The sequence below is a fragment of the Rousettus aegyptiacus genome, unplaced genomic scaffold (genome assembly GCF_014176215.1).
Source record: "Rousettus aegyptiacus isolate mRouAeg1 unplaced genomic scaffold, mRouAeg1.p scaffold_m13_p_11, whole genome shotgun sequence".
Lineage (NCBI taxonomy): Eukaryota > Metazoa > Chordata > Mammalia > Chiroptera > Pteropodidae > Rousettus > Rousettus aegyptiacus.
In genome coordinates, this window is record NW_023416286.1 from 90,149,235 (window position 1) to 90,169,764 (window position 20,530).

Sequence of the window (20,530 nt, forward strand, 5' to 3'; positions counted from 1 at the left end):
GGTAAGTGGTGATTTGTCCGCGGATGTAGTGATCTTACCTGAACGTTGTCATAGAACAGAACGTCGGGCACTTTCATTTTCTCATGGGCGTTATAGATTGGTGCACTAACAGCTCCAATCCTCAGGATTCCAGATTCTACTTCACCTAAACATTCCACACAGATCAGAGAATTACTCATGGCGCCCCAGAGAGGTCAAATCCAGTCCAAGCACAACGTGGTACAGCATCTTTAATATTCTGTGGGCTCGTCAAGGGATTTCAATTAAACGGATAAAAGAAATAAGCTTGGAGGTGGTAATAAAAACCTTGAAGGTATTTTATTAGCCAGAGTGATTTTTATCTCTGCATAAAAAGCTTAAAGCTCTACGAAAAGCTTAAAATGTTCCAAAATGTAATAATTTTTATTTAAAACAAGGTACATAGTAATAGCACAGAGATAAAATTGACAGGGGAAAACAAAACTCAGAACTCGAATCAAGGCAGTTTAATAAGCTTGTTCGGTCAAAGACTATGACACATACATAAGCCAAATGCACATTCTAAAGCTCTGAATTACCTTGACTATCACTTATATGACCCATTTATTGAAAAAACTACATGTGAGAATCCCTTGATGGTCTAGTCATAAATACAGAAGTACCAACCCACTCCATTGTCTCAAATTACTATTTTCAGGGATGGTCCATGAGCTTGGTATTTTCAAACAAGCACCCAAGTGCTACATAATTATTTTGTGGTAATTATTATTCTATTGTCTCCTACAGTTGGTCTAGAATAGAATCTGAGTTCCTTGAAGCTAGAAAACTAAACAAAAATTTTGAGGTCAGGGAACAGACCGCATGTGTATTTTGTACAGTAACCAGATATTATTCACCGTCTGACATATTCCAAGAACAATAACAACATCACTAATAGTAGCAGTTGTTGTAGTGCTGATCATCACAGTAATAGAAGCTGTCATTTCTTTAGAACCTTCTATGTGCCAGATCCCAAACTAGGAACTTCAGCTCATTGTTTTCTCACATAATTTCATGTAATTTTCCCTCGAATGAGAAGTATGAGGAAGCTGAGAAGAACATAAACTAATTTGCTTAAAATCTCCCAGCTAGTATGGATAGATCTAAAAATAGAGCTTAGTCTAGTGTGACATTCTTTCTGCCAAGTGAGGTACGATCAGCCTTTTGACTCCAGATCATGCTCCATCCTGTGGAAATACCCTAGCAAGCAGGTAGACAATGAGAGGACTTAAACCGTTGACTCATCTTTCCCATGCCTACTTCAAATAAGAAAATTGCTATTTTTGTGGGAAAGCATTTTGAAAGACAAGGTGGAAAAGTAACTTTTGTGTTTATGGAGCACCATGAATGATTTCGAGCTAAAAATAAACTGTCACCCTGTTTAATCACTGCTGAGTGCTACACATTTGCCAAAGCAGAGTAGAGTTCTTCCTTCAATTGATCTTTGCCATTTTCTTTTTATTCACAAGTTCTACAGGGGAAAAAAACCCACGAGCTGTCATGCCAATAATTTATTATTTATTTACTAGCATTGGGTCTCTGAAACGGATCCAGTATAAAACTGTAAAGGGAAAGACAAGGATCATAGCAGTGAATTTACTACATACTTGTATGTTGAGATGGCGCACATAATTTCAGATTTAAATAGCATCTGATATCATCTATGGTTTAGTTTGTGGAATACATTTATTTAGTATATTTAGGGCTTGAGAACAATTTAATTCATTCAGCCAACATTTATTGTTAAAATTTCAAGCTAGAAGAGGGAAAGGCATGCAGAGAAAGCTGGCTGGCAATCTTCTAAGAAATCTCACAAGATGGAATCATTTTGGTAAATTTGTCAAGGTCCTCAGCCTGGTAGGCTCGAAACATGATTCTGTCATCACAACAGGGAACAAAACCTAACTCTCGGGAGATTAGTAAAGACATAGATTCTGAAATATGTATACATTTTGACATATAAGACCAGAATTGCAAGATATTACATTGTAATGAAAGCTGCAACTTTCATATGACTATATGATACATTGGTTGTCATAGCAGCATATTGTTTGGAGCGTGACCTGCATGGAAAAAGCCAAATCCTTATCAGAATGTTGATAGGCAAGCATGGCCTCTGAACAAGGAAGCGATTTAAATGAAGTCTCCAAAAGAGAGAGCATATTAAAGACGAATGGAACCAAACGAATCAGAAGTCTCTTAACTTAGGTTCCTTCTCCCCTACTCAGGCTTAGATGGGAACCACGAACGGCCTGTTACCAAGACTAAACGGTCTGTAGTCCGAATGATGCCGCTTTTCTTTGGACATGTGGAAAAATTCAATCAAGTAACATCGTGAGTCTAAAAAGACTCAAGTTATTCTGCCTCTTTGACTTGGCTCTGTATATCTGTACCCAGATCCACGAGAATGCTGTTTATAATTTTACTTAAAAAAAGATAGCTTATTTCCTTAATGCCAAACCCTTATCTCAGTGTAGCCCCGAGAATGAAAAACACCTACTACAAAGAAAACCACAAAGAGAGTGGTCACAGGTTGGATGTTTTGATAAAAACAGGTAATTTCTTCAAAAAATAGAGAGTATTTCATTGTGCTTTTGATGGAAGGATGGGGAAATTTTAAAGGAAGAGCTGAACCTCCTCCCAATTCAAAAGCATACTTCTGGCTATCCAGGAGAGAAGCTCCACAAAAGACAGCACATATGGAAATGGAAGCGTAAGAAGCCATGAAACGGTACTCTGAATATTATTTTAGTCTGTATCAACCTAGACTAGCTTCCCAAGCATGTCCCGTAAGACGTCAGCGGTCCTCAAAATGTAAATGTGCAAAAAACCCCACAGAATTTTAGATTCTATGGTGAAATACATTTGAAAAAAAAAAAAAAGTGAAACAAAATCACGCAAGTTTATTTACACAGGGAATTCTGAGAGCCTTTAACATGTTCACGTCGATTATGTCTCTTGGGGAGCAAAGACGTGGAGGGGGAGGGCCTGAATCTGGGATGCACTGAAATAAAGAAAGTATTCTCAGGTTTAGCTTGGAAGTGGGTTTCAACCTTTTTTTTTTTTTAAGTAAAAGATTCATTTTTCAACTCAATAATAAAACAAAATGAAAGGAACACAAAACCATTTTTATTGAAATTCAAATGTTTAGAAAATGTTTCCTAATTATTATTTCACTTAAAAAAAAAAAACAAATCAAATACTTACATTTGTAATCCTCCAATTCTAGTTCTAGATTATTATCAGCACTTATTTCTATCGAAGCATCTGCCAGATTTTTTTCCAATGCTGATCTCGCGAGGCTTGGTAAAAACCTGTGGGTGGGAGTGGGTGGGAAGGATTTAAAGATAAAGTCAAAGCCTTCTGTAATTCCTAAATAGCTTTTGACATGCACACATGCACGTGCGTGCGTGCGCGCGCACACACACACACACACACACACTAACTACAACCTGGGATTTCTGGAAACAAATAATAAACTTCAAGTACATGTGATGATGAAGTATATGTTTGTTGACTCTTCCTTTAATAATAAAGCTCACTTGTAATTAGCAGTGTTCATTTACAGATAACATTTTTCAGGATAAGACTTAAAATTATTTGCTTTTTAAAATGGATTTAGTATACCTCATAAATCTTATTTATCATTTAAGTGGTTTATCAAGTTTTCTTAAGTAGATTAAATAATACTTTAACCTGCTCCAAGCTGGCAATCACAGATTCAAATTAGTGAATTAATGAGGTTTCTTTTACTTCCTAATACAAATTATTGAATAAATTTGATATTACCAAGCTTGGTTCTTCCTTCCATTTAAAAATTATACCTGCTTATCAATTCTCTGTGTATTTTGTCAAAACAACACTGGTGAGTGACAGGAGTCTTCATCTATAAGGAGATTGCATGAACATCATGGGCTTAGGGCGCGAACGCAGAGCTTCCTAGCCACACAAACACATCTGGAATGTATGATCCCAAGTGAGCCCATGGAAATGACTTTTAATCCATGATCACTTGAGCTATGGTACTATAAAGTAACCGCTATGTGCCACAGCGTTCCGAATAAACGCACTAACAACATGCCGCTTCTAATTTAGGTTTCCCACAGCTCTCACTCCTTCGCGCTTGCTCCCACAGGCTGCAGTATAAGCTCCAACGAAAGAGATGTTGGTGTGAGCAAGAAGGGAAACGGACGAGCGTGTGCAGGACTGTCGGATTGCCTGTCCCCGCAGCATTCCGACCCACGTATTTACCTCCCGCCCACTGCCTCATTTGGTCCTAGGCTGTGATAGGGGGTTTATACAGCTCTAGGCTGGCAGCTCATCAGTTCAGCATCAACTGAGACTTACAGCCGCTCACCTCCGACCTTTCATCACAGTGCTTAGGTTGTTGCCTTTTTTTCAAACCAAGCCCTCACCTTATCTCTGAGACCCAAGGGCCGGGTTTATCTTGCTTCCTGAGCCCCTGCCTTGGCAACCTGCCCTACTTTCTTCTCGGCAATATCCCGTGAACTAGAATCTGGCCTGGGAACACTAGGTCCTGCTGCTGTATCTCCATTTCTCCCTGTCATACCACCTTGACTGACAACGACCCCTTTCAAGGTCGGACTTTCTCTGCTATTCCCAGAAACCCCTGACATCTCTATAGTGTGTCTGTCAACACATCCTCACTTGGGCTCTGTTCTGGAACATTTCAGACTGCCCTCCAAAGCCCACAGAGGATAGCAAACAAGGCATGTATGCCTCCCTTTCCACGGCAGTGACAGGCACTGCTTACCAAAATGACACTCTTTCCCGCTGAGATTGAACATGTTTTGGAATTATTTTCAACCTCACACCCAGACGGCACTACCAAATAATCAGAGGTAGCATAGCATGGAAGCTGAAATGTACTTACATCTAAAACTTACCTTCCTATAACCAAACTAAGCACACCTATTTCAAAATTTTCAAGTGTATTTATCAGTAAAATGTGAGCATCATAGTGTGTTTACTATTATCATTATTTAATCCCAGAAAAAAAAAAAGAATTGGTGGAAAGTCTCTAGTTTCTTTAAGTCTTTGGTTCTAAGAAAAAATAAAGAAAGAGTCAACCATATTCTGGGAAATGCAGGAACAGAAGTAGTTGCCCTAGGCTAACTCGGATAACTGCGTCTCATCACAGGAGCTGAACGGGATCTTTAGATTAGGAATGACACGGGACTCCTCAGGATGGGACCAGCAGAAGCCAGGACCAGGACAGGGGGCCTCCAAATCACCCGCCCCAAGGGGAAATGTGTCAGCGGTAAGAGAGAGAGAGAAAAAAAGACTGAGGGGCTCTTGACTTCTGATTTGAACGTGTAATTAATTTATAACTATCATTTTACATCTAAAATTTACAGGCAGTATTCGAATAGTTAAGAAAACTTATGGTTTATCCTAGTTAAAAATGCTAAATTGTTAAATTTTGAGCTATGTAATTTCTCAGGAAGGCTTTGATAATTCAGACATCTGAAGTGCTTAAAAGGACACAGAATATTCTTATAAAATTTATTAAACATAATTTCAAATGTTTGAAGATATTTAATTTAGCCGAGTTTCATAAACAGAGCCACATCTTCAAAGGCCCATAAAAGTAATTAGATCTGACAGACTTAAAGTAAGCTGCATAACAAAAATTCCTGAAGAAGATCTAGATTTCTGAAATTATAGACTTAAAAAATTGAATAGCAGTTTTTAAAGTCAAAAATAAGTCTCTGGATAGTCTCTCTTGCAATGAAAATCATTATTCAGGACAAAATACTCACGTCACATCAAAATAATCACTGTAATCATATAACACTATGTACGATAATTCTATCAGGTTCATGATTTTAAAAAATTAACAGCTTTAAAAATGTAAAAATTTTATATTGATGTTATTCATTTTATGTCACAGAAGAATTTCTAACAAATTGCTGTATGCAAACTAAGTTGTTGGTGAATGAAAAAAGTTTCATTACCTCGATCCCTGAGACAGTTAATCTTCATTTCTGATTAAATCCTTATAGCTCTGCCCACAGGTTCTATGCTAAAAGATAGTCACCTCCAAGATTTTCCAGAAGGAAATAACTTAATGGAATGCAAACTATCTGAATGGAATAGAATTTTCTATGATAAAATAATTTTTGTAATGTGAAATAACTAATAATTTCCTAATCTTCCAAATTTTCTTCCATTTGGCCTCTTAGGTTTTCGAATTTCTAGAAAATGAATTGTGCACGTCGCTCCGAGCCATGGTGAACACATCACAGGCTATGAGAATGAGGTACTGAGGCAGCTGTTTCCTCAGGTAAAGAAATGTTGCAGCCTGAGCTCAACCAGCACAAGCAAACGCATGAATAATATTTTTTTAAATGAAATGAACAAGACAACAAGTCTATCTAATAGTTAATAAATTTAATATTTAACAAATTTAGCCTAGAGAATTTCTTCTGACTTTTCTCTGCTTAAATAACAGGCTTTATGAATATATGTTAATTTTTGTTTAAAATTTTCAATAAAATTCAGTTTCTTTTCACTGCTTCAATGTGGAATGAAGTCATTAAATACATAAACTTTTATGCATCCATAATTTTTTGTTTTTTCCTACCATAGTGCTATTTTGAAAAGAAGATTAGTAAAAAGGCTATTGACTCTGTAGCCTCTGAAGTCAACAGATGAAGCATAAACAAGATAGCTCTTCTACTCACTGTAAAGGGCCAAGGGTTAGTAACAAAACAGAGTTTTATTGTGGTCACTTGATAACACTAGAAAAATTAGCTGATATTTGAGACAGTGAAAAACTGATGAGTATGAAAAGTAAGCATGAGTATAAAAAGTCGTTTTTCAGACTTTTAAAGTATGAAATATTTCAAGCATACAGAAAGTTAGAGAATACTAAGCATTCTATTCATTTCTCTCCATCCCTAGAGATAACGCTCATGCTGAAATTAGTAAGCATTTTTCTTGTCTATATCTTTATTTTACTACATATTTATGAGTAAAAATATATTGTACTGTTTAGTGTATTTAACATTTTACATCAATGGCACCATATGCCAAATCTCTTCTTGCAAACTGCTTTTTTTCACTTGATATTAAGTTGTCAAGAGTCATACTTATTGATACACACAGATCTACTTCATTGTAACTGCTGTAGAGTATTTTAATATATGAATATGTCAATTAATAATTCTTTGATAGACAGATAGGTTGTTTCCAATTTTTCATTCTTATCAACAATGATGTAATGGACATTCTTCTACCTGCCTCCTTATAAATAGATATAAGTCTATCTCTGAGATAATATCAAGAAGTAGAATTGTCAAATGATATGGTTTGAATATATTTAGACATAAAGATAGTGTGAGATCAACCCCAAAGTTATGAGGCTTCTATCCCAACGGCTGAGATAAAATTCCATTTCCTTCCTCCCATGCAAAATACTAATTTTTATAGCTAAAAAGTTTTAAGTATAAAATGATAGCTGATTACTGTCTCAAATTTCATTTTCCTGATCAATAATGAAGATCGGCACTTTCCAAATGTTTGTTGGTCATCTGAATGAACTTTTCTGCACATGTCTATTCGTCCTTCAGCCATTTAGGGTTGATTCTTTTATCTCATTAATTAATACTTAATAGTCCCTGAATACCAATCTTTTCATGATTATAAACCTTATAAAACATCTTTTAGTTTGTGACCCATAGTGTTTTTGTCATAAAACAGGATTTTACTATTTTCTAAAGGATAAAGTGAATACTTTTAACTTTTAAGCATTTATTGATAAGTCCATTCATTTCCACCCTGATTTATGATGCCACCTCAAACATATACTAAATTCCCACGAATATGAGGGTCTGTTTCTGGGCCCTGTAGTCCATTCTAACAGCCTGTCTTTCCTTGCACTAATACACACTGTCATGAAAAATACAGCTTTATGATGGGTCCCCATATCTGATGGAGAAAGTATACCTCCTTCATCTTCCTCCAAATTTTCTTGACTATTATCAGCCTTTTATATATCCATGCCAATTTTGAGATCAGCTTGTCTAATTCACCATAACTTTGGTGTTATTTGACTGTATTATACCTATTTATGAATCTGGTTTCCTTCTTGCTGAAATATATCCTTCAGTAGTCCTTTCAGCAATGTGGTAAACTCAGTTTTCATCAAAAAACGTATTTAGCTAAGCGGAGACTTCTGGGGTTCATGGTTATCTTCCCTTAACACTTTCAGGATGCTATCTAATTCTTCTGGAATCTACTGTTGCTGATCTGAGGTTATCAGTTTAATATTGCTCCCTTCTGTCTTCTTCCACTCATAATTTTTAAGTCGTTCACTTTGTCTTTAATGCTGTGCAGTAATAACACAATGTCTATTTGTTCCCCAAATTTTGATCACTCTTGTTTATTTCTTAGATCAATTCACATTATTTGATTTATTTTTACTTGCTTTTTTTAAATAAAAGAACTTGAAAGTTGATTAAACTACCAGGGCATGTATGAAGGTCTACGGAATGTGATTATTTAATTCTAGTACATCCGAAGTATGGTTTTCCCTCAGGCTCCAGAACTATTTACATTGCTCAGCACTGATTATTTACTTCTATTAACACACATCTACACCTTAGTTCTGGGTAGGTACTGGATCTCTCTCTCTATGTCTATGTCTTCTTCAATTCATGACCCTGAAAAAAAGCACGTACAGCATTTTTTTTTTCTAATTTTCATCTGGCTGTCTAATATTCCTCTACTTAAAAGAAAAATAATGTTATTATTTTTTATAATTATTAGTTATTGAAAGAATTACTCTGCAGACACTAGAAAGGAGCCCCTTTGTAGCTGAATACAGCATAGAACAATTCAAATTGCAACATAAGAAGCTTATTTAATTACGAGTAAAATTGTCCACTAATCTAACGGTTTATATATAAATGGTTATTATAGATTCTCCTAAATTGAAAATAGATTCTCTTTTAATATCTTTTTTTTTTATTATTCATCGAGGAATGAATGAACAACAGACATGACCACCATAAAAATATTACCAGATCAAATGAAAAGAGTCTAAAATAAACCTCTGGGCCTAATGGACATTGTTCTCAATCTTTCTTATAATTGTTTTAAAATAGTTTTCATGCATGCAATTCTGTTAAGAAAATTTGATAAGCCAATGTTTCATAGCCATTTCCAAACAGGCATGAAAAATATTAGTATAAACTGAAAGGTGTTAGTTTTGTTAAGTTTTGGTAACAGGGGAAGTACTATCAAGCATGGAAAGTTCCACTGAAAATCATGTCATGATCATGAACACCAATTCAGGAGATACATAGACCGGCGTTCCAAGCCCACACCCACTTTGACTTATTTACCACCGTGTGACCTGAACCAAGTGACTTACGTAGTTTTCTTATCTATAAAATCCCTCTTAAAATTGTTGTTAAGCACAAATAGGGCACATATTCTGAAAACTGAACACAAGGCTGAAATAGCTACATATTGAGACCAATACTTTTCCCAGACTATCTCTAATTAAACTTCTGTTACTGTTCTGGCAAAGACCCAGAACCTTGCATTCAGTGGGAAAGGAGAAGACGGGTACCTGGACAGGCAGGCTTTGGTGACGGCACCGTGAAGATTCTCTTCGGGGTACCGCGACAGCCGACGAGCAATCCGCAGCAGCTGCCTGGTGGAAAGGGACGCCGCCAACGACTGAGCCTGTGAGGAGGCAGAGACGGCCTGTTAAGAGTCTTGTTTCCACCTGCAGAAAGTCCTGTCAGATGGGGATCACAGCAGAACTCAGCGTGCCTGCAGGACAAGGCCAAACCTAAATATGCACTGTTAATGAATTACGAACAAAAATAAACGGAAATCAATTTACTCCTAACGCATGCTTAAAGATAGTTTTTTTTTAAAAAAAAAAATCTACAAAAAGTGTTTATCAATTAAATTCTATTAAAGTGTTTTCATTGTGCTAAGTGCTGTGTACACACTGTTTTTTTTTTGGCGTGGGGGGGAGATGGAAGTTCAATGGAAGAAGGCTGTTAATGTAATACAGGCTGCACTCTACTTAAAAACAGCTCTGACGTACAGTCAACAACTTTTTCATTTTTTTGTGCTTACACAAAGCCAAACTGTTAAGCTATTCTGAAAATGCTTAGAGCTTTAAGTAAACCTTTGGCTTCTGAAATACAGAAGAGGAGGCTGCTTACCACAGAGATGTCAGCGGAGACTGTCGCGTGGGCGGCAGCTTTCTCTTCAGAATGCTTTCCCTGTACTGTCAGAATAATTTCACTTGTCTTCTTACCTGTCTGCAAATCCCAACAGCACATTTGCTAGTGCAGAGCTTAGGACACGTAAGTACCAGTAAATATTTGCTAACTTGAATTTGAAATGAACTTGGCAGGCGGCCTGATGTAATGGTCAAGTTTATAAACGTTGCAATCGGACAAATCAGGGTCCCATTTACTAGCTGTGTGAGCTTGAGAAATTTCTTAATCTCTTCAAGCCTCAGTTTCCTCATCTTTAAAATGGTGGTAATAGTAACTTTAAAGTTGCTATGAGGATTAGACAATTATTGCAAGCACTGGGCATAAGCCAGACACGTATTGGTGCCCGACGAACGCCGGTAATTATTATTAAAAATCAGCATCCTCGAAATAAAAAGAAAACCAATAGAGGAAGAGGATGTGACCTACACATTAGCATGAATTCAATGAGTCAGGTTATCACTGGCCTAATTCCCAACTTAGATCAGTACCATTAGGAGACGAAGCTTTTTCACTGAAAACCAGAGGGAGGAATAACTTTTGATGGCAGAACAAGCCAGGGCAAAATGTCGCAGAGCCTGACAGGCGCAGTAAAGTGTCTGAGCACGAACGAGGGGCTCGGAGGGGACGACGGGAAGAGGCAGAGGAAACCCTGCGTAGTCGCCTGATTCGGCATTGCAGTTGAGGTCACGTCTGCACGTCCCCAGGAAGAAAGAATGAATCGATTTCTCCTTCCTCGTGTATTTCACAGCCTGGGGAGATGCTGGACTGCTGTGATGAGCATTATATTGTGGCTACAGCACGGGGTACAGGGGCCTTAGGGGACTAGGTAGGGAGCATGACACATTTTTGACATATCCCTTTTTCTATTAAAAGAACACATTCTCAGTTTCAAAGAACTCGTTTATAAGCAAACATTGGTCCATCCTTGTTTCCAACAAATTTGCATGCTAGACATGGAGAAATATTTAAATATAAGGAAGTATAAACTGCAATTCAAAATAGCACATCATTTAATGAGGAAATAAGTAGACCACGTGACCGCTTCTCCAGGGGCCGATTATTAACAAAGTCAGAAAATTAAACAGGGAATGGGAATGGGTTTAAAGGGAGAGACCTCCGAGTTCCGTAAGATGTGGGGAGTTTACAGTGATGGCATCATCGCAACGTCCCTAATGAGGTGTGTGGCGTTGTTCCTGTTTTACAGACTCAAGCGTTAGGTGGTGACAGCCCTGGATCTTTCCAGCACACGATCCCAGCATGGAAATACAATCGGAAATAAAGACTCGATCAGGGAAGAGGAGGTAGAAGCTGAAGCTGAAGACGCGGGAAAACAGAGCTGGTCCTTGAAGCCGTAAGAACGGAAGAGACTGCTCAGCACAGAAGACACAAGGAGCAGAGCAGAGCCCCCCGGGGGGCCCGGTCGTCCTCTGAAGCGAGAGCTTTTTGCATGATATCGTCCATGAGGAGCTGGAAGGAATGTGAAAATCGCCGAAAGAGTAAAACCTATGCACAGGACAAAGCATTACATAGGAATAAAAATGCCAGCGTGAAAAAAGTAAAGCCACCTCAAAGCACTGAACTCTGAGAACATAAAGCAGCAGACGGTAAAAGGACGGAGGATCCGTACTCACCGTTGGGTCCTGTGTCTCTCTGAGTTTGTGTGTGAATGATAGCAACTTGTCCAAAGCTTCCTGAGGTATACTTGGGACCTATTTGATGAGCGAAATGAGGAAAGACAGATAGAATAAGCTGGGATAGCTAATCGATAAACCATAAATTCTGGCTACTTAGCAAAGAATATCAGAATTACATTTTTAGAAAGTCCCTGATTACAGGTTACGTGTTTAAATCATGGAAAAATGTACTTATTCGTCTTCTCAGGAAACACTTATATCTGCCCCTTTTCTCTTTAAGAATCGATTAGAACCAAGCCACCCTTCTCCATTTTCAATGCTATCACCAGCATAGAACTCAAAGGAGCCTCTAACTCAAAAACTGGCATACAGTATGCCCACAAAAATGTCATACATTATCATTCCCCTGTTAGTTAGCTTCAGGATAATTTTCTAAACTCTGATTTAGGCATTTTCTTACTGAAACCGACTCCTTCATTCACTAGTCCTCTTACAGCCACATCTACCCAGTCATATCAGTAGGGCTGTGCATTTTTCCAAGGACTTTCCAAGCACATATCCAAGGGACACGACCACTTTATTAGGGACCTCTGAAGAACAGCGGCCCAAATAACACACATGGTTTGCCTTTAACTGTTAAAATAACGTTTTCAATCTAATCAAGTATTTTATACAATAACAAACCTAAAGTTTTAACATGAAAGAGCAGTGAGAGGTGACAGAATAATGACCGACGGAAAGTGGCCATTTCTGAACGAAACTGCTCAGGGCTTCTTTGGTCACTCAGGTGGCTGGAGCTTCGAAAGTCTAAGTTCAGGGACGTACTTGACCTCCTTGAATCTTTAAATCGGTCTTGTGATGTAACAAGGAGAATTATCCTCATCTCCGGGTGAAGGAACTGTGGCTGAGCAATTTGCCCACGGCATGCAAGCTGACAGGTGGTGGACTTGGCATTTAATGGCCGGTTCTTTGTCTTTAAAGCCGACAGCCTCATCCGGACCACGCTCACGGCAAGACCGAAAAGTTCGTTCTGGCATTTTAAGGAGAATGAGTTCATTTATGTAAAAAGTTAATTATTTGTGATCTAGACAACACTGTCCAAACAGGACTCTCTACAACAACGGAAATGTCCTTTCCCTATGCTTTCTAATATGTTGGCCAAAAGCCCCCATGTAGCTATTGGCCACCTGAAGTATGACTGAGAAACTGAATTTTAAAATTGTATTTAATGTGGCTAGAGCTGCTACAGTGAATCGCACAGTTCTGAAACTCTGAAAATGCTAAGCACAATGCCCATTTAAGGCAGACGCTGAAGTAATGCATTACAGACACTACAAACCACCAGACAACTCAGTAGGTAAGTAGAGCTTAGGACCTGTTACAGTACTGAGGGGCCCAGGACTCCATAGCATTTTCAACAGAATCTAAGGAATTAAAATGTGTTTACCCTCCCTTTAGAGTAGAAACTGAAAACAGTCATCTTTGGCTGCATATAAAAGGCAAAGGAACTCCCTGACTGCCTCCACACAAGGAGAGAGGAAAGACAACCCCACATCCATGGTTCTCAAGGCACGCGCGAGACCAGCAGCATCCGAGTCTCCCAAGGACTTGAGAAATGCAAACTCGCATGGACCATATCCCACACCTCTGCAATCTGCAATCTGCATTTCACCAAGCCCTTCAGATGGCTCTGTAAAATGGTAAAGTTCGGGAACCATTATGTGAGGAAATTTGGGTGTAAATGGGGGAAAAAAGTCAAAAATGTCCAACTCTGCTCCCACGGGAGTCAGAAGGCTTTAAACAGAGAAACTGAAGGCAGCAGAGGCTAGAGCCGACCTCGCTCTTACCATTTCCTGGATCACTCGGATTTCTTCACTTTTGACAAGCGGTTTCATGTAATGGAAAAGGAACATGGTCAAGAATTCTGGCCCCAGCCACTGCTGGGTTGGACTTCCAATGACGGGGGGCTCTGCCAAGGCGATGATTCTGAAGGCGGGGTGGATGGGGAAGATGGATCTGAAAGAGGAACAAGATTTAAAACATAACCTTTCACATCGGAAACTGGGTCGTGGTAGCTATGGCCCGGGCAATGACGAGCCTTGGTGCTGCTGATGTCGTCAAAGCGATTGCCCAAAGGACAAGCTCTGAACGAACTCAGGCCATTCTCCGAACCTACGATTACAGCAAAAAGGGGATCACCTACGGCTCGTATGTGACATAGTGTGTCCGCTAGGGAAACTCCATCCCTGGCACAAACCGCTGCTTTGGACACACTATGCCTACGACAAACGCCATCGTCTCTTGAAGCAAAAGTCCACCCAATGCCTATTCATTACATAGGTCTCTTTATTTAAAATCCCCTCGAAATCGGCTGCCCTGCAAGGAACCCTGCTGTGTCAATCACAGAAAGACAAAGGGGTATGATTCAATACGGAGAGACTTTTCACAACTCAGATAATTTAAGCAGCATAAGGGATTGGATTAAATTTTAAAACCTGGATTGGCGATAAGAAATCTTAGGTCTCAAAAAGATGGAGAAAATTGAACTTTTATTAATTCACTCTTTTGTTATTTTGTAGGAAATGCTGTGATTTTTACAGTGATCTCTTTAATAAATTTCTGCTAGTGAATCTGAAAATATAAATATTCTAGAACACAGAGAGGAATAAGATAAGACTTTCCACAGTTCGTGAACTGAGTTGAGTAGTTTCTGAAGAAGGAACTAGAAATCCCTTATCATGATCTAATCATGTGGGTTAGATATTGCCAGTTTTTATCCCTTTTACTCAAAACCCCAGTGAAAATATACCTTTAAAAGGGTAATATCCCCACTAAGAGAAAAAAGAGATGAAACTCAAATACCTGTCAAGATATTCAGAAAAACCAAAATATGGGTATGTAACTGGCACTTCCCCAGAATTGAACCATTTATTGCCATTGACTATAATTAAAAAACCCAACGGTTAAGCGATTGGGCGGCTAGAGTATCAGAAGGTAGGGTAAGTGCCGAGAGAATCAGGGAAGTACTCCGAGGATTCCAGATGAGAAAAAGCCTTCCCGATACAACGGGTGGGTCCACCGGGTCCCTGGCTGCGTAATGAGTCCCTTGAGAGGCCAATCATAATCTAGAAACAGGGAAACGCCATTTTTAGAAATGATCATGTAAAAGGTCTGGATGAATCCATGAAAGCTACGAGATGTCATTTCATTTCTCTAGGTAGAAAAGAAAAAAGACTTGTTTACAGGTATTCAAGCAGGGAATAGGGCGACCTGTCCAAAGGAGGTATTTCAGGAAAAGAGAGAATGGTCGCCGCACGGGCAGTGCCTGAGAGTCCCGAGGATAACATGATCACTCAGGATTGCGAGTAAATAGTCGCGCAGTAGTGTCCGGACACAGAAAGGACTGTGATCTGAAGGCTCATAGGGAAGGTTATTCCATTTTCCACTTCTGCTAAGCGGTTTGCTCTAATCCAGAGGACTGCGTCATGGCCCCGTAACAGATGTTGGACCCATCCTTGATCCTCCTCTCCCCCAGTAAGGGCAAAATATGGTAAGAGAGACAGAGCCTGCTCTGACTATGCAAAATTAAAGCAGAAGATGCAGTTTCTCACTCAAGATATTGAGGGATGCTAAATCAGGGAATAAGCAAAGCCAAAGTCCAGTAAGCAAGCTAAAGGGGAAGTCTAAGTCACACCCTTAAATCAGGGAGATCAGAGAGACCAGGCCTCAGAGCTGAGACGTAAAGTTAGGGATAGAAGGGCAAGTCATAGGAGAGCAAGCTAGGCGGTTAGAATTTAGATAAGGTGATGGCCATCGTTCAGGACACATTCTGTCTGTGGCTTGCTTTTTGGGACTGACTCTAGTGGGGTTCTGAGTGACCTGGCCTGATTTAATGAGGGCCGTTTCTGAGACAGCAGGCAGGTCAGGCAGAGAAGCAGATGCTGACTATAAGTAGTCATCAGACAACTGAATAAGAGGATGAGAAAAACCTTTTTGTCTGGCAGGTCCTCCCCAAAGGCTCCCTTACGTAAAATAGGTCACACGGAAAGTCACTTCGAGACGATGTTAGGTTCTCCGAGTCTGAAAGCCGAGAACGGAGGACTCCCGGCCACCTGCCAGCTGCTCCCGGGTGCCCTGACACACTGTGGGTGACGTACATGCTGAAAAAGTGGTAAATAATTGAGAATCAGGAAACGGGCACTATTCCAATTTAAAATCTAGGTTAACTTTAATTTTACTAGAAGTTAACGACAAGCAACAAACGAAACTAAAGATATGGCTTAATTTCAGAAAGACAAATATGATTTCCCAAAGATTAGAAATTTAGAAAGCAAAAAGAGCTTACAAAAAGATTTCAAAAATAAAAATATGGGGGTCGATATGTTTGTTTGGAGTATAAGTGTACATTTTTAGAGAGCTGAGTACTTTCCAGTGCTTCTTAGCAGTGAAAGGGAATGACTGACAGACGTAACGTGGGAGACCTCAAGACAGAGATGCTGAGTGTCGAAGCCAGACCAAAGCCACACGGGGATTCCATCTATATAAAACCCTAGAGAACACAGGCCTGCTTCACAAGCGAAGATGCTGAGTTTTCCGGGGAGGTAGCGAGAACACTCAGATCCTAACTGTCTTCAAGTGTAAGAGTAATAAAAGAGTCCAGAGAAATCTACCCATCAAGGATCAGCCCAATGTCCAGTTATGGCTCACCACCGATCAATAATAAAAACTGACAGATTACAATCTGTTTTCAATGTCCAATCACAATAAAAAAAAATATTCGACAAAAATGCCAAAACATTAGAGCATATACAATTATAACTGAGACGAGGCCAACAATCATTAGCACTTACCTGAGATAACCAGAAGTCTTTTCTTGGCAAAATAAACGACTAGTAACTCACTTATTTTCTCAAGAAAATCTCACTCCCCTCGTCTGGGCTCTGACCAACAGCAGGAAGGAAGACAGTTAGCAGGAGTATTTACATTGCTCCTTTCCCCAAAGGAGCTTTGCTCATCCCAGGAAGCAGTTCTGCTTTGGGCCTTACTTCCTGTGAGAAATGCAGGCACGTGCAGGCACGGTGTCAGGTGAGTGTGGCCCCTGTGCTATTTCTCACCACCAAGTCCATCGCGCTCCTGGTGTCTCGTAACGAAAAAAGGAAAGTCTCTAACATTTCTTAAGCCATTTCTAAGGGCATAGTAGTCATGTGATTGCCTGTAAAAGATGTAAAAGTCCACTGAAATGATCAAGGTATATATGCTCTTAGTGAAGAATCAGAATACGATGAAGGTTGGCAAAAGAGTCGAATATAATGTTTATCAACTGCGTTTCACACTCTAAAGTTGAAAGGCTTGGTAGCCCACTGTTAGTGGCTGTTATTCATAAGACCCTGTGGTATCAGACTTAAAAGGCAAAGTATTCCTAATGAGTAGGTTCGCCAAAGGAAACACTGCTAGCTTAGATCATCTAAAGCTAGATTAGTAGAATTACCTTTACTTTGAGTTTCCTAGAATTTATCATAGGTTAAGATGTATTCATTCATTCAACTACAGTTAGTAAGTGACCTACTGTGTGCCAGGTGTTGTGACATTAGAAACAATGAGATGAAGGACAGAGCGAGACAGACTCCTGTCCACTCAGAGTCCTAGGGTCCAGTCATCTCCTGAGGCTCGCTGCGCTTCCTTGGTAAGATACCACTGAGATTCCACTGAGCTCCTTTCTACAATGAAGTTTCTTTTTTTCTTTTTGTTACTCGTAACTAAAGTTGTCCTGCTGAACACAAAGACGCAAATTGTCCCTGTGTGAAAGCCTCCGGGGTGTCTGGATCGACCAGCCTGGGCACAGAGGCGAGGAAGCACTTACATTTGCCGTGCCTTCATTATACCTTTGACCTCTTTCTCTGTCTCAAAATCCCCCACGAGAAAACCAAACATTAATAGCTGAGTTTGTTTAAAGACCATCAGTTCTGTGATTAGGTACAGAAATGACAAGGACATAAGCCTGGATTGTAGGTTTCTAATCTGCAGCTCTAGTGCCAATGCCAAGAACAACATATTGGATATGGACAGCGTGTAGGATCAAGCCGAGCTTACTGCTTACAAGAACACACGAAATAAGTTAATTTTCTCACTGAGTATAACTGTCTTGCTTTGTATGCTGTGCCGTGCCCTTTTAGTGAAGGTGCCGGCTCCCTACCCAAACATACAGCCTGAAAGAAATACCGTCAACTGGCTTAAAGGAAGAGTGCAACCTAGGATAACCTAATACAACCCTAAAAGAAAATGTATACATTCTCAGAAATACAAAAATGGGCTACAAGATTTAATCCAGGTTACTGAAGAAAATGGGAAGAAATTGACCAGTGACCCGTATCGTCAGAGTGAAGTGGATTCCATAACATGACTGCGTGGAACGATAAAATTAAAAAAAAACAAAAACAAAAAAAAACTGCTTACAATCATAAGAAAATAGGGTTTCTCAGGTAAAGAATGGAGAAATACTGATAAGGAAAGGAATGAAGCTTTCAAATGATAGAAATATTTCTGAGAGCAGAATCAGTCGTGAGACACCTCGCCTCTGAAAATCAACGAAGTCCAGACGAATTGTCAGAACATAAAAGAGAAAATAAAATTAGAAGTTTGGCCCAGGAGGTTCGACCTCTAACTAACGAAAGCCGCCGCAAGCGACCCCAGAGGAGACGGGAAGTGGGAGCGGAGAGAGATCCGGAATGACAGGCGGGCTGCGAGGGTGGGTGACCACGGGTCCAGCTAAGGGCGAGTCAGGACGCGCTGCGGGAGAGAACGAAATTCAGAGATCACGAAATCGACAGAACGCCGGATGTGCCTGGCCGTGCTGAGGAGATGCAGACAAGAGGGAGGCGTCCGGGGCGAAAAAGTGAGAAAATAGGGTCACTTTGCCATCCATGTCCCACAGCATGACTGCGGAGATTCCTCTTCTAACACTTAAAAGCCGCGCCGTGATTATTTATTTGCATACCTGCCCCTTTCATATGCAGACAAGTATTAACTTTAGGGAAAGCAAAATGTATGTGAGAAAGAACAAACAACTAGTTTATTGAATGGCTCTGCCGTGTATGGTCCTGATGCTATGACGATAATGCAAAAACTCCATAAAGTTCCCAAATGACTCTATAGCTATTCTGGAAGAATGTGGAACAGGAAATATAACAAGCCTTGAAAACCCATCTGGCTCAAGTTTCATGAATGTTTAATAATGATGAAAAATTCAAATGAAAATGAGAAATAAGTGAGGGGAACCGAGCAGCGCCATGACCTTCCTCCACCTACTCAGAGGGACCTTGAGATAGAGCTGGGTCTGGTTTATAGTCGCGGGCGAGCTGCAGGTCGGCGGTGACAGAGACGGACACTCAGAGAAGGGGCAGTTCTAACCGTGCTGGCCCGGATCCTGAACGTGATGAGGCTCGGGCCACTCTGTCCCCGAGAGCGTTTTCACTTGTAAGACTGCAGGGGACCGTTAGGGAGGACTGGGGTGCCTTTCGCAGAAGGGGGCTGTCGTTTTCTGGACGTTCGGCTACAAATACGACGCCTCTGAAGTCCTAGGGGAAACGGACAGGTGGACTTGCTGAGAGCCACTGCCCGACGGCTGCGACTCGTCTCCCTGAAAATAAAAACCGCTGCCTGACGGATGAGTCCCATGCAAATCATGCACAAAGGTTGCACATAATAAACGGAAGGGATGTAGCTGTGCGATCAAGTGAACTCTTAGGTAATTCATACAGAGACAGGAAGAAAGTCAACACTTCCTCGCTGTGAAAAAGGCAATTTTTAAACAAAACCCTTCTTAACACATAAACATAATGAGAAATATGCTTAAGTATCATTTGAAGGATTTTAATGTTTTAAATATGGCAGCAACCTCTTTGGAGGGGGTGGAGGTGAAGCTTCAATTAAATAAGATCCGAGTAAGTGACTGGGAATTCCCCACGGCAACGAGTTCTGATTGTGTCAAAACGACCATGCAAATGGAATGAGACAAGAAATAACTTATATTTGCCAAACCTCCTCTAAGGGAAAAACACAGTGTGTAGATGAAAGAAATACTTTCCTTCGAGTTTTTTATTTAAACAATTTCCAAACCCATAGAAAGTCTGAAGGGACAGAACCTGATCACCCAGACATCCGTCGCCTAGATCTCACAGCTGTTAAGACTTTACGTTTGTGTTCCTTCTCATCTGATCGCGCGCTTTCTCTCCAGGTGAGGGTGTGTGTGTGTGTGTGCGCGCGCACACCTCTTCTCTTCTTTGAGACATGTGGCGGTAAGCTGCGGACATCCTTCCACTTTCTCCCTTAAATATCTCAGTATGTGTCTCCTAAGACTAGGAATATCATCCCTCATAACCATGACACCATTGTGATACTTAAGAAAATTAACATTAATTCAATATCAAATGTATAGCCCATATTTAAACTTTCACGATTGCCTTTTACAGCTGTTTTCATTTTATTTCCTGATCCGGGATCCAATCAAGCGGCCTACATTGCATTTGGTGGTTGCATCTCGGGGAAACGTTTAAATAAGCCGTGAATGGGAAGCCTGAGGCAGGCGCCGTACCGCAGTAATGACTGATG

The 20,530-nt window shown here is 40.1% G+C and overlaps 1 protein-coding gene across 2 annotated transcripts in view; it reads right to left on the reverse strand.

Moving 5' to 3' along the window:
- The window catches only part of VWA8 (von Willebrand factor A domain containing 8), a 236,391-nt gene that overhangs the window by 143,149 nt on the left and 72,712 nt on the right, over nt 1–20,530 (reverse strand). For both annotated transcript variants that reach the window (XM_016158150.2, XM_036228917.1), the window contains exons 15-19: nt 13,771–13,939; nt 11,921–11,998; nt 9,620–9,735; nt 3,226–3,332; nt 39–145 (exon numbers count right to left, since the gene is read on the reverse strand). In XM_016158150.2, coding sequence (XP_016013636.2) covers nt 39–145; nt 3,226–3,332; nt 9,620–9,735; nt 11,921–11,998; nt 13,771–13,939 — 577 coding nt within the window. The remainder of the gene's footprint in view (nt 1–38; nt 146–3,225; nt 3,333–9,619; nt 9,736–11,920; nt 11,999–13,770; nt 13,940–20,530) is intronic.